The sequence below is a fragment of the Mytilus galloprovincialis genome, chromosome 6 (assembly GCF_965363235.1).
Source record: "Mytilus galloprovincialis chromosome 6, xbMytGall1.hap1.1, whole genome shotgun sequence".
NCBI lineage: Eukaryota > Metazoa > Mollusca > Bivalvia > Mytilida > Mytilidae > Mytilus > Mytilus galloprovincialis.
In genome coordinates this window covers 50,692,848-50,705,442 of record NC_134843.1, presented here as the reverse complement: position 1 = coordinate 50,705,442, position 12,595 = coordinate 50,692,848, and the positions used below count along the sequence as shown (strand labels likewise).

The following is a 12,595-nucleotide window of genomic DNA, read 5'->3' as shown; positions in this document are numbered from 1 at the left end:
CAATTTGTGTAGTTTCCCGTCAATAACTTCTGTGTAAGTGTGTGGATCTCTTTGTCATTGTACCACAAGGTGCCATATCACAAAGGGAAGGCTGGGATTGAGTATGGGGATAATTACGCCAAACTTGTAGGAATTAGGGGCCAAAAGGGGGGATAAAAACTTTTTAGTTTCCAGAAAATAGCTTGTGTTTAAGTGTTTGGAACTCTCTGATATTGTACTACATGGTTCCATACTACAAAGGGATGGACGGGATTGAGTCGTGGGGTACCTATAAGGGGGTTTCCAAATTGATTTTTTTGGGGGGAGGGGGGATTTTAATTTTTTTTAAGGATTTTTTTTTTATCAAAAACTTTCAAATTTCAAATTTGTTTAAAAGTTTAGAGAAGAAATCTTCTTCTTCAATTGCGCAATAGATTTGTAAGATCTTTGACAACCCTTATTTTTCTGTCAGAAACCTTTATTATGTAAAAAAATTCAGACAGTATCAAGCTGGAATATTGTATCTAAATTTACGGTACCCCAACTTTTCAGGGTTCGACCACTACGGTCGTATCAGGCTGCGCCTAGCGAACCATTTTATTTTGTTTGTAACCCCCCCCCCATATACACCTTAAAAGTTGCTCTGTAGTAATTTTCGGTCGTATTTCTCAGAGTCCTCATCTTAAGGATTTTGTTTTAAGTTTGCTTGTGGAGAACGATCCCAATGTCACCCTTATTTTATTCATATGGTTTATCGCAAGAGTGGCCTGTTTTTTATTATGCTTCACTCTCATGATAAATTTTATTATGATAAATATATAAATCCACGCCGCACAATCAAATTTATTGAGATCTGGACATGCAAAGTGTATTTTATTGAGTTAATTAATTGAGGACATAGCAAATATAAATATTTTGACATATTGCACGTCTTTCTGTAAACAAATACAATACAAAGTCATAAACAATTACGGCACGTGCATAATGTCTAAAACAATGCATTAATAGAAAGAACATTAAGCACAAGTGATTGGCACCGACAGATAATCTGGTATACATACATATGCAGGTATTTTGATCATTGGAGAGTTTTGTTGTTACTTTGAAACGTCTTAGCTACCAGAGTTTATTTATAATCTTAGAAACGCCGACGGATGATGACAAACTTGCGATGAATTACCAAACTTTACAGAGGATATTTCGAAACTTATTGTGATTCCTTCTTCTCGTGAGAAAAAAGGATAAAAACTTATTGTTCTTAGTTTCTTGTGTATCCATTGAAAGAAAATTTTTAATTTAAGGATTTGTTTAAAATGAGTAGACATATGCATAAACGGAAATCTCTTCCTGAACGGAGAAATTTCCAGGAAAAATCTTTACCAGATATTATTAAACACCATGACATGTACTTCGATGATGAAAATGATAGTCACTCTGCTCCGAATTCCCGCTCAAATTCTTTCCGCTCCAAAACAAAGCCAGAAGTGAAGGTTCTTCATGTAGATGTTGGCAATCAAAGAAGGAATAGCGAACCGAGTACACCGCTTCCGGTAGATTCGTTGTCTGTTCCCGGACAGGATGATAATATTTTGGTTAAAGTAAGATCATTCAAAACTACACGTAAAGGTATTGTTAGTCGCGGAGATTCTTTCAGGAGGCAAAGCAGAGGAAGTATTACAAATCTTACTGCTTCCAAATCTGACAATGCTCTTTATAAGACACAAGATCAGCCATCAACGAAGACAAAAAATGGACTCCTTGCTGCGCCATCAAGAGGTCTAGAAACACCGCATAGCAATTGTTATAAAGTTGCAATTATTGGAGCAGATGGTGTCGGAAAAACTGCTCTAACTAAACAGTTTCTCTCATCTGAAAGTATGTTCTTCAATGATAGCCCAGGAGGTGAGTAAATACATGTAGTTGAAAGTTCGATTGAAAAAGGTTTAATTTAAAGGAACAGTATTTTCCTGGCAATGCAAGTCCCGGTTATGTCAGAAACCCCACCACCGCTAAGGTATCAGAGATACACGTTTAAGCCGAATAGTGATGGTAATCAAAGACAACTGGTCTACTTATCATGCTCTTTTAATTTTATGGTTTTCGTCGAAGTCCGTTGCAATATAACAAGTTTTTTTTTCTAAAAAATAACAACCAAAAGGACCTCAACGCAGAAGCACAAAATCTTCAAGTAATTGTACATATATATATATGCTGTGGAAATTTTCAACTATTAAAAATTATGAGTATGGGTAAGGCCAACTTGACCCCCCTGTTTGTCCTGTTTTATTCAATCTTGCTTGTACCAATTCAACCATTGTAAAAGAAGGAGATGATGTGTTCCGTCCTTTATGGAAAATAAAAGGGGCGACACATATAAACTATCTATTATACTACAAGAACTAAAAGTAAATCTAACTACAGACGCAATAGTCTGAAAAAGTAAAGATACTCAATTGCAAATTAATTGCCCTGACAAAATGCAGAGGCAATGGCCATATCCGCTCTATAAATCAGCTCCAACAATTAAATGTTAAAATCCAAATAATAGTAAAATATTAACTTAGCAGAATAATCATAGTAAGATCGAACTGTTGATTTAATGTTTTAAAGTAATTGTTGTCTACACGCAGTAATCTGAAGTTGTTTTGTATTAGAGATTAAAAAACGTTACATAGATAATTGTGTATATGTTATGAAATTCTTATCTCGTGTGATCGTTCTGCTATATGCAAAAATGCATGTAAATAGAAATACCAAAGTTCATCATATTTCATACTTTTGCCAAAATATATCAATAATAATGCTATACTTTATACCGAGGAGCAACATTTGACAACATCTCATTCTTTATGATGTCTTAAGATGATAATTAACTAATACATTTACACAGAGTCAAAGGAAAGGCAACCGATGGGATAAACATCAAGTCTTATCTGAATATTCTCTGTATTGATCAATGTTTTCCCTGTAATTATCTATGTGACTTCTAAAAGGGAAATTAAAGTATGTACATGCATGCCAAAAAGACAGCAATATAAAAAGGAAAATAATGACATCTACAGCAAAGTATACAGCCAAATTGTTATTTGACTACTAATAAACTAGTATCCCAACTGTAGTGTAGCTTCAGCCCGCCTCCGGCTGGGGGATCTTCACGCTGCATGTGTTGAAAACCCATTGCTGGCCTGAGTCTGTTTTCTGCTTTTTGTCAGTTTTTTTTTTTACACATTCCCCGTTTCCAGTCTCAATTTTATTATAAAGTTATTTAGTTCACGATGAATACATACCAAAACAACGTTTTATTATTAACGTTATAAATTAATTAAAGAAACACAGTTTTTCTTACAAGAATTTATTTTAGTACATCACGTTTCATACATTTGCCAAAATAACAATAATTATCTAATCTTTTGTATAAAAAGAAGAGAATTATCTGACACGATCTCAGTTCATTAGATGATAAAACTTTCTAATGCATTTTCAATAAAGTCAAAGAAAGGCAACACTTAGGATGAACTTTTAGTTTGTCTAAATGGCTGAAAATGCTAATGGTCTGGGTTAGAATTATCCACTTCTTTTCGTGACTTACGGTGAATACTTGGAAGTTTCCGTGGGGGTCCATCGTTTGAGGCACAGTGGACGGGGACATATTAGTCCGTCATTGTGAAAACTGTGCCTAGTGTACAAAAGGTGAAATTGTTTGACAATTTTATGCAAACAAACGATATTTTTCTATCAAAAGCTGGGGGATGGCGGTACCTCGCTATTCTCATATTGATCCGCAATGCTTTAAAATTCTTTTGACTTTAAAAACAACAATCAATTACAAGAACTCTCAATTGCGACACAACACGACATATCAATCTAATTTATTCGAATATCTTTAACTTTGATAGCTTAAAATGTAGTATGTTTTTGATTGTCGGCATAGCTAAAACAGAGAAGAAAACCTTCAAAAGACAATAACTGATATCATTTTATAAGCTATTTATTACGTTAGTTATCTTAAGCATATCTTTAATCTTTATTAATTTGGTTCAAAATAAATTAACTTTCGTTATAAAATTATTTTAAAAGAAAGATTTTGATGGGTTTGATTTAAACATTTTTCTTCAAGCTGTCATACTGAATTATAGACCCCTTAACATTAAATTATCAATAATTTGTGTTAGAGCCGAAAATATTTTCTAAAATTTGGATATGGTTTGTCCCAAACGTAGCTACACTACACGTTAAAAAGATTTTTGGGATAGAGCAGATGCGAGTTTTTATTTTTTTTTTTTTTTGTCTAAAAGATTATGGAAAAAAAATTCTAGCCGTGTAAGAACTGAAAAACAACCTTTCCAATGACAGGATAGAATGATTATCTTAACTAAAAAAAATACAGAAAATAAATTTGATAGCAGATACATATCCCGTCCCTCAATCTATATCGCCTTTTTGTTATGATAAGAATAGGATCTTCTATTTTTGCCAAATCGCATTTCAAAGGTTTCCTCTTATAAATTTTTGCCAAATCACATTTCAAAGGTTTCCTCTTATAAATACCTTAGGCGAAATCGATTATCAATTTGGAACTTTATTTTTAAGAGAATCTTTGTACAGATGCCAAACAGTTGTACTTTTCACACAATTATCTGCTTTGTTCTTCCGAATCCATGTAACATTAATTTCTCTTATCAGGACTGTAAATGAGTGTCTTGGTATCTAGATTCAATAGTTTATTATAGTCTAGCACTTTAAATAGTTATTTTTGTCACACATTTTCTTTCTTCTTCGGTTCCTTCCGATTATAGAGTATAACGTGTCGTCCACGTCTTCTGATCAGAACCATACTTTTATTAAAGTGTAAATTTCTTCTTCAAGTGGTCTTTGATGTTCTATTTATATTATTTTCACAAGTCATCAAGTGTGTTCTTCTTATTAACCATATTATTATCTCAGTCATGATTGATGTCAAAACAAAACTAACAGAATCGATAGCTAGTCACCTTTGTTAAGTAGCGGAACTCTTTTTCTTTTTAGAAAAGTAAAATGTTTGATACCATTATTTAGTAAAACAAGGAAAACATTGTGTTTCTTTTAACTGTGATACTTTACACTGCAGATAAATATGCTTCCGCATTTGTTTGCTACAAGTAATTCCGAATTTTGATTGTTGAAATAAAGTGCTTTTGGTTCGTTCATGCCATCTTCAGCACTGAGAAGTTTCTTGCACTTTTTACCGTCTGATGACAATAACAAACACGGCATCTGATTCGGCAGCTGCTACGAAAACATTTCCGAATGGATCAGTACAGATATTTCGTGGGCCTTTTATTACATCAAATTTCGCTCTCTAAATTTCTTCTCCGTCCAAATCTAGACAGTACACACAGTGCTCAGTAAAATCACTGTAAAAGAGTTTATTTTTCCAAAGATGAATGTATGCAAGCAAAGGATATTTGACATTTATCGTTTTGAAAGATTTTTCGCCCTCTTTGGCTAAGGTAATGCCGTCACCCCTGATGGCCGTTGCCAATAAGTTGTCATAACATGACAGTCCGTAAATATTGCCATCAGCTATTTTAGAAATTCGGGTAAAATTGTAAAAATCTAAATTTTCGGAAACCTTTTCAGTATTAAAAGAAGCAATAAACTTCTGATTCATCAATGTAAGACCAAATGGACAACGAAGACTAAATATTCTTTGAATGAAATGACCATCTGCATCAAACAGACAAAAATATCCCACTGTTACGTGTTCATTAGAAACCGCAAGTACAATTCTACCGTCTGATAATTGTATCATACTACGAGTATTTGATGTTTTAATTAAATATTCCGGAACCCCTCTTTTGATGTTACAAATAGTCATACTATTGAAACTGGCTTTAAATGAAGAGAAAATTTGAGCTGTTGACTTGGGTTCAATAAAACTAATAACCGTTGGTTTCTTATTTAATTTTATCCTTCCGATAGAAGAAATCGTCATCATTAGCTTCATTTCCTCGGCCACAATAAATTCGATATCCTTCTCTTCACAGCATGAGTCCTCCATGTTGGATTTCATTTTTTTCTCTTCAGGTGCAAACGGCCCGTGAAGCCTGTCATTCAAGTGTTTAAGACCCAAATATATTTGCTCCTCGTTTCCGCAATTCTCGGTTTCTGAAATGCCTTTCTCCAGATCTTGCAATATCGACCACTGATCTTCCATTTTACTCTCAGCATTTTCACAACTTTCTGTCTCTAACACTACAAGTTCGTTTATTTCGTTGACAAGTTTGGCATTCGATATTAGTTAAATGTTTATTAATTTCAACTTTAACTTGTGCCACTTCTGCACAAACTAAAACACGCTGTTGTTTCAAACGCTCAATATTTGCCCGTCGATTTTGTTTCATCTCTTCGGTGTACACTTTCATATCCAATATCCTCCTCTTAGTGCTTGTAAGGTATTCGGAATCTTTGATACCATTTACGGTTTTACTAAGTAAAGTTATACCGGGACAAAGAGAATGTTTAGTTGCAACGCATTCAGTGCAACAAGGTTCCTGGTGCGATCCAAAATATAACTTTAGCGGTTCTTCATGTAAAGAGCATGTTTTACTTAAAGTACGTATAAATTCTGGAAGTTTTCTATATGATTCGATTGGCAAAGTGTGGTGCTGTTTTGATAATTTGGAAACTCTGTGGTATTCAGAACAGTCTAGACACAATCCTTCTTCGCAAACAGAGCACCATATGTAAGTAGTATTAGAAAGATTTCTAGATTCACACAGATCACAAACAGTTTCTGTTGCCTCTGCCATTTTACTCTGAAAATAGTAAATTCTAACATTTTTCACAATCCAATACAATGTAGAACATATAATAAAACTAGTGGTTTTCAGAGCCTTCCTTGGTCGCTCACCTGATTCTACCTTTTTTGAAATCATGTAAAAATAGATTACCTTAAATAATAATGATTGACACCAACTTTGGTTAAATATTGGTCCCGAATTAATCAAAAATTCTGATTGCCTTCCTGAACAGTAAATCGGCAAAAAAGTAGGAACACTTCATCAACACCTCATCAGGAACATTTATGACATGTTTTCATTCCATTCAGAGCTCCTCTAGAAAAAGTATTTGTATAAATTTACTATAGGGTCATATTTTAAACTTGATGCCATACTGGCGGCCATCTTGGATGATTGTTCGGCTACAAAGTAACAACACTTGGTCAGCACCTTGTTAGGAACATTCATGTCGTGTGTGGTTCCATTTTATATAGAAGTTGTCTAGAAGAAAACATTTGTAAGTATTTCCCACAGGGTCCTTTGTTAACCTTACTCCCCCTGCTGACAGCCATATTAGATGAAAAATCAGCTACAAAGTAACAACACTTGGTTAGCAGCTTAAAAAAACATTCATACCATGTTTGGATTCAATCCATTAAGCATTTTCTAGAAAACATTTGTATATATTTTCCATAAGTTCCTTTGTTAATTAAACTTAGTCCCCCGTTGTCAGCCATCTTTTTGATGGATTTGCAACAAAGTAACAACACTTGGTCAGCACCTCATAAGAAACATTCATGTCATGTTTGGTTTCATTCCATTCAGTGGTTCTTCGAAAGAAGACTTGTGTATGTATTTCATTTAGGGACATTTGTTTAACTAAGTTCCCTGCTTGCAGCCATCTTGGATGATTAATTGGCTATAAAGTAACAATTCTTGGTCAGTACCGCTGGCTGTAATCTTAGATATTTGATCACATACAAAGTTACAACACTAGGTCAGCACCTCATACGGAAAATTCATGCCATGTTTGGTTTCATTCCATTCAGTGGTTCTCTAAAAGAAAACAATTATCTGTATTTCCCATTGGGTCCTATGTTAAACTAAGTCCCCCTGGCGGCCATCTTGGATGATTGATCGCCTACAAAGTTACAACACTAAGGTCAGCACCTCAAAAGGAACATTCATGCCATGTTTTATTTCCGTCCATTTAGTGGTTCTCTACTTGAAGAAGACATTTGTATGAATTTTCCTTAGGGTCCTATGTTAAATTAAGTCACTCTCTGGCGGCTATCTTGGATGATGGTTCGGCTTCAAAGTAACAACACTTGGTCGACACATACTTATATTTGTGAATATTTGTGGGGAGTCTTTTGTAATTTAGGTGTCTGTTTTAATCAAAGTCGTACTCATTTTATTAAGCATATACATAAAAGCAGCAACTTTTATTAAAAAAGTAGTGATAGAAAAGGCAAACTCCTAGCTGTAAAATTGGCAAAAGTGGTAACTTCAACATTGAAAATCGAAGACAAATCTATGTTCTCAACAGACCATCACCTTCGATTTCAAACTGTCAAGAAAACAATAACTTAGCCCTAGCGATATCTTCAGTAATTTAAAAATTATTTAGTAAATGGGCATCAGCTTTACAGCAGAAATCGAAGTTAAGCTAGTCACTTTTTCTTTTTCTTTAGATAACCTTGTAGGATCAATGAATCTAATTTAAACAAAGGAACAGGTCGGCGAAATGAGTAGTATGTTCCAATAGAAACCCAAAACTCTGTTGAAAAACAGGCTGGTAATTTGATGAAATTTTGTGAAGCATTCGACTGTCACAGAAAAATCTTTGTTTGTAGGTACACTTTATATGTAGTTGTTTTAAAGTATCCAGTGACTATTAAGACGATTTAATAATTCGTCAATGATGGAAAATATTCGTTTTTCGTAAATATTGATTTGTTCTAAATAACTGTGCTTCCTCGTTTGAATTAATTTATATTTTGTCATGGCGGAGCCTTTTATAGCTGACTATACAGTATTGATTTTATCATTGTTGAAGGCCTAATGGTGAACTATTATTGCTTACAGTCAAGGAATTCAAACTCTTTATAGTTGTCTTAATGGCAATCATACTACATTCCCGTTATTGTTTTTAAAAATGACCTTTACATGTATGATATTCGAGTTTTTATTTATAATTTGTACACAGGGAAATTTCGCTCACGTAAAAATTTTACTATGTGAATATCACCATGATCACGTGAAACACATATGAATTCCCCTCTGAAACGAGCTTGTATACGTGAAAATTACGTGATATTAGTTCATGTGAGTTTAAGGTGAATTTCATACGAAAATTGAATTGTTTTTCAAGTGAAATTCCCGTGAATTTTTAAAATAAAGTAATTCAAATAACATCTAAATTTACATGTGAAATTCACATGAGATATTTGTTCCTGTGTGTAAATTTCCCTGGTATAAAGTGATGTACAACTTCGTTTCCGATTTATTGATTTAGACCCAATATATTTCGAACATTATCATTAAGGTTGGTGTAATTCAGTTGCTCTTTTATGGTTTTTAGTCATATCATTTATGATTTACTAATCTGATTAAAACTACCTTTATGAGGGTTTGGATGGGGTTAAATGATGAAAGAATAATGCCTTTAAAAAATGAAGATTAGAGAATAAAGGGCAACAAAAAATAAAGATTAGAGAAAAAAGGGGTGAAAATTAAATATTTACAGAATAACAGACCCCCATCCAGACCCTCCTTTATTGATACTTTATTTATAGAAAACTCAAATATAGCGGACATATAAGAATCAAATAGTTCTAAACGAAATTAATTTAGTTTAATCATGGCCCAAATATTCCTACATTCACGTTTACAATGTTATATATCTTTTAATTAGCCATCCATTAAAAAAATCACTAGTACACTACAAACGGTGTAACAAAGCAACAAAAATGTCGAAGTCTACGAACTATTATTTCATGATGTTATACAAAGAACCATGCATATAAAACATCATACATATATACATAGTCTATTTGAAATTACTTACACTTTTTGTTATAACACGATCCATCAATGTCATTATAAAACATGGCTATAATTAGAACAAGGAAGAAATATGTTACAGATAGTCCAAATATTTATGACGTCTGGCAAGGCTATTTTAATTTTTGTCTTGGACGCCCGTCCCAGAAAAAATAAAAATAGCTACGAAGGCGTCCCAGAAAAAAATAAAAATAGCTACGAAGGCGTCCCAGAAAAAAATAAAAATATCATAAGTATTTGGACTGTTACAGCTAAAGGTGCAGTCGAGTGAGCAGAGTTTTAAAACGTATCTTCTCATCCGAGAAATGTTCATAAAAGAGGAGGGCACTGACTGCCTAATAGGGTCATTAGAAAATCTCCAGTCATGCTTCTGTCAGCTTAAGTGCTTTAGAGATTACATAAATAATCAGCATTTTTTCCACAAAAAGGGGGACCCGGGACCCTTTCCCATACCTAAATCCGCCTTTGAGTCCTGTGACTTCCAAACCAAGACAAAATCAGAAAGAAGTAATAATTAGCCACTAATATGAACACATTATATTTGAAGTTACATACATAGCGCAATATGGAACGCCATGACTGCCTTATGTTAATGATCAGCATTATATGCAGTGCTCACAACATTATATGCAGTGCTCACACCATTATATGCTCACACCATTATATGCATGCTCACACCATTATATGCAGTACTCACACCATTATATGCAGTGCTCACACCATTATATACAGTGCTCACACCATTATATGCAATGCTCACACCATTATATATGCAGTGCTCACAACATTATATGAAGTACCCACAACATTATACGCAGTGGTCTAAACATTATATGCAGCTGTCACAATATTATATGAAGTGGTCAAAACATTATATATATGCGATGGTCACAACATTATACGTTTTTTGTTGACGAAGATGATGATCGGCGATGGTGATGATGATGTTTGATGTATGATGAGATTGATGTATGATGAGATTGGTGTATGATGAGATTGATGTATGATGAGATGGTGGTGGTTCAGATTCGGTAAACTTCGTTTATTTTAGCGAAAATTACCGAATCCATAATTGGTAATGCCCAGCAAACAAATTTAAACAGTTATTAAAGTCATGTTATCATTAAAGAGGCACTAGCTGTCAAATTCGTGTTCATCGATTTTAATCAAATTCTCATATTTAATTTATAACAATGTAAAACATTTATCCAAACCATTGAAATTCTTAAATAAACAATTAACAGGGCACGAGCATGAAAAGACGTAGCTTCGTTTAGTAAAGACACCATCTAATTATTGATCGACTCGACCTCTAAAATCATCTTATGACCATATGAGCGATGTAAACATAAATATTGATATAAATAGATTAAGCAAACTCGTGCTCTTGGAAGTTGGACTATTTTAGGTCTATTAAATTTCATATTATAGATGAAAAAATAAACGTTTATCATCGTTTTTACCTGTATATGAATAATATTTTGTGGATCGAATCAGTCAATCAAATGATTTACCTTTGTTTCACTTTTAATGTTGACATTCTGTTCCTTTGAATAACTTTACATATACAATTGCAAGTCATACAATTCACGTGTTAATCATATCAAGCTAAGGGGTCAAATTGAAGTTCACATGAATACGGATTCAATGAGGTCGAGTTATTCACTTGCAAGTGAATAACTCATAATCAATGATTTTTAGCATATTTTGTCAAAATTGAACAATACTGGCTGCTAAAAGCGAATTATTATTTCACTATTTGCATTTCATTAACGATTGAGCAAAAACAAATGATATATTTAATTTTTTATATATCTCGTAGCTAGTGCCCCTTCACGGCAGTATACAATATTTAAAACTGATTGAAATAAGGAAATTAAGAAGTATGATCAATTTACCACAAATGTATTCCACACCAGGGCATTTTAAACTTATTTTGATGACCAGTTTCATCATATTCACAACTTAATATGTATATACTTTAAGTGTTTAATAAATTGCTTCACCGAACGCAGCTGGATACAACCGCAGAGGTCCAACCCTGAACCTGAAACGACACACTATTCACGCTTGATACAGGTCTGAATTTGGAAATTCCGAATCAAATTAAATATTTGACACATAAGAGGTTTCTGACACAGAATAACTGTAGTCAAAGAACTTAAAATTGGTTATATAATTTGATTTAATACTTAGATGTTTTGCTTTTGCACTACGCTGTTGCGAATTGCCCCCTCCAAAAATAAAAATGAAAATACCCCCTTTTTTGTTGATTTTGTGCAATACACTATGCTGTTGCATATTGACACCAACCCGAAAAGAAAAGAAAAATGTATCCCCAACTTTTTTTTTAATTTCTGAAATCTGATATGAGAAAAAATTTTCTTTACACATAATTTTAAAGCAGTATAAGGGAAGTAATCAAACATGTTTGGATTACCTCAATATATTTGGATTACCTTCCTTACACTGGTTTCAAATTGTCTTAATTGGTCATTAACCAAGAAACCCTTGTTTTCCCCTCTTTTTTGCCTCTAATTCCTTAACGCTTTGAACCATAACAGCTCATCCCGCCCACCCCTCCAAGCAAATCATAACCATCCCTTTGTGGTATGGAAACTTGTGGTATAATTTCAGAGAGATTCATACACTTAATGACTGGAAACTACAAAAAAATTATTTGGACACCCTTTTTGGCCCCTAATTCCTAAACAGTTGAGACCATAACACCCTCAATCCCAACCTTTCTTTAGTGGTTATAAACCTTGTGTTGAAATTTAATTTATTTC

General features: G+C 33.6%; 1 protein-coding gene across 1 annotated transcript in view; it reads left to right on the top strand.

The window, feature by feature from the left end:
• Positions 1–911: 911 nt before the first annotated feature.
• The window catches only part of LOC143079810 (GTP-binding protein REM 1-like), a 28,484-nt gene continuing 16,800 nt past the window's right edge, over positions 912–12,595 (top strand). The window contains exon 1 of the mRNA XM_076255417.1: positions 912–1,881. Within this exon, the coding sequence (XP_076111532.1) occupies positions 1,293–1,881 (589 nt within the window). The 5' untranslated portion in view covers positions 912–1,292. The remainder of the gene's footprint in view (positions 1,882–12,595) is intronic.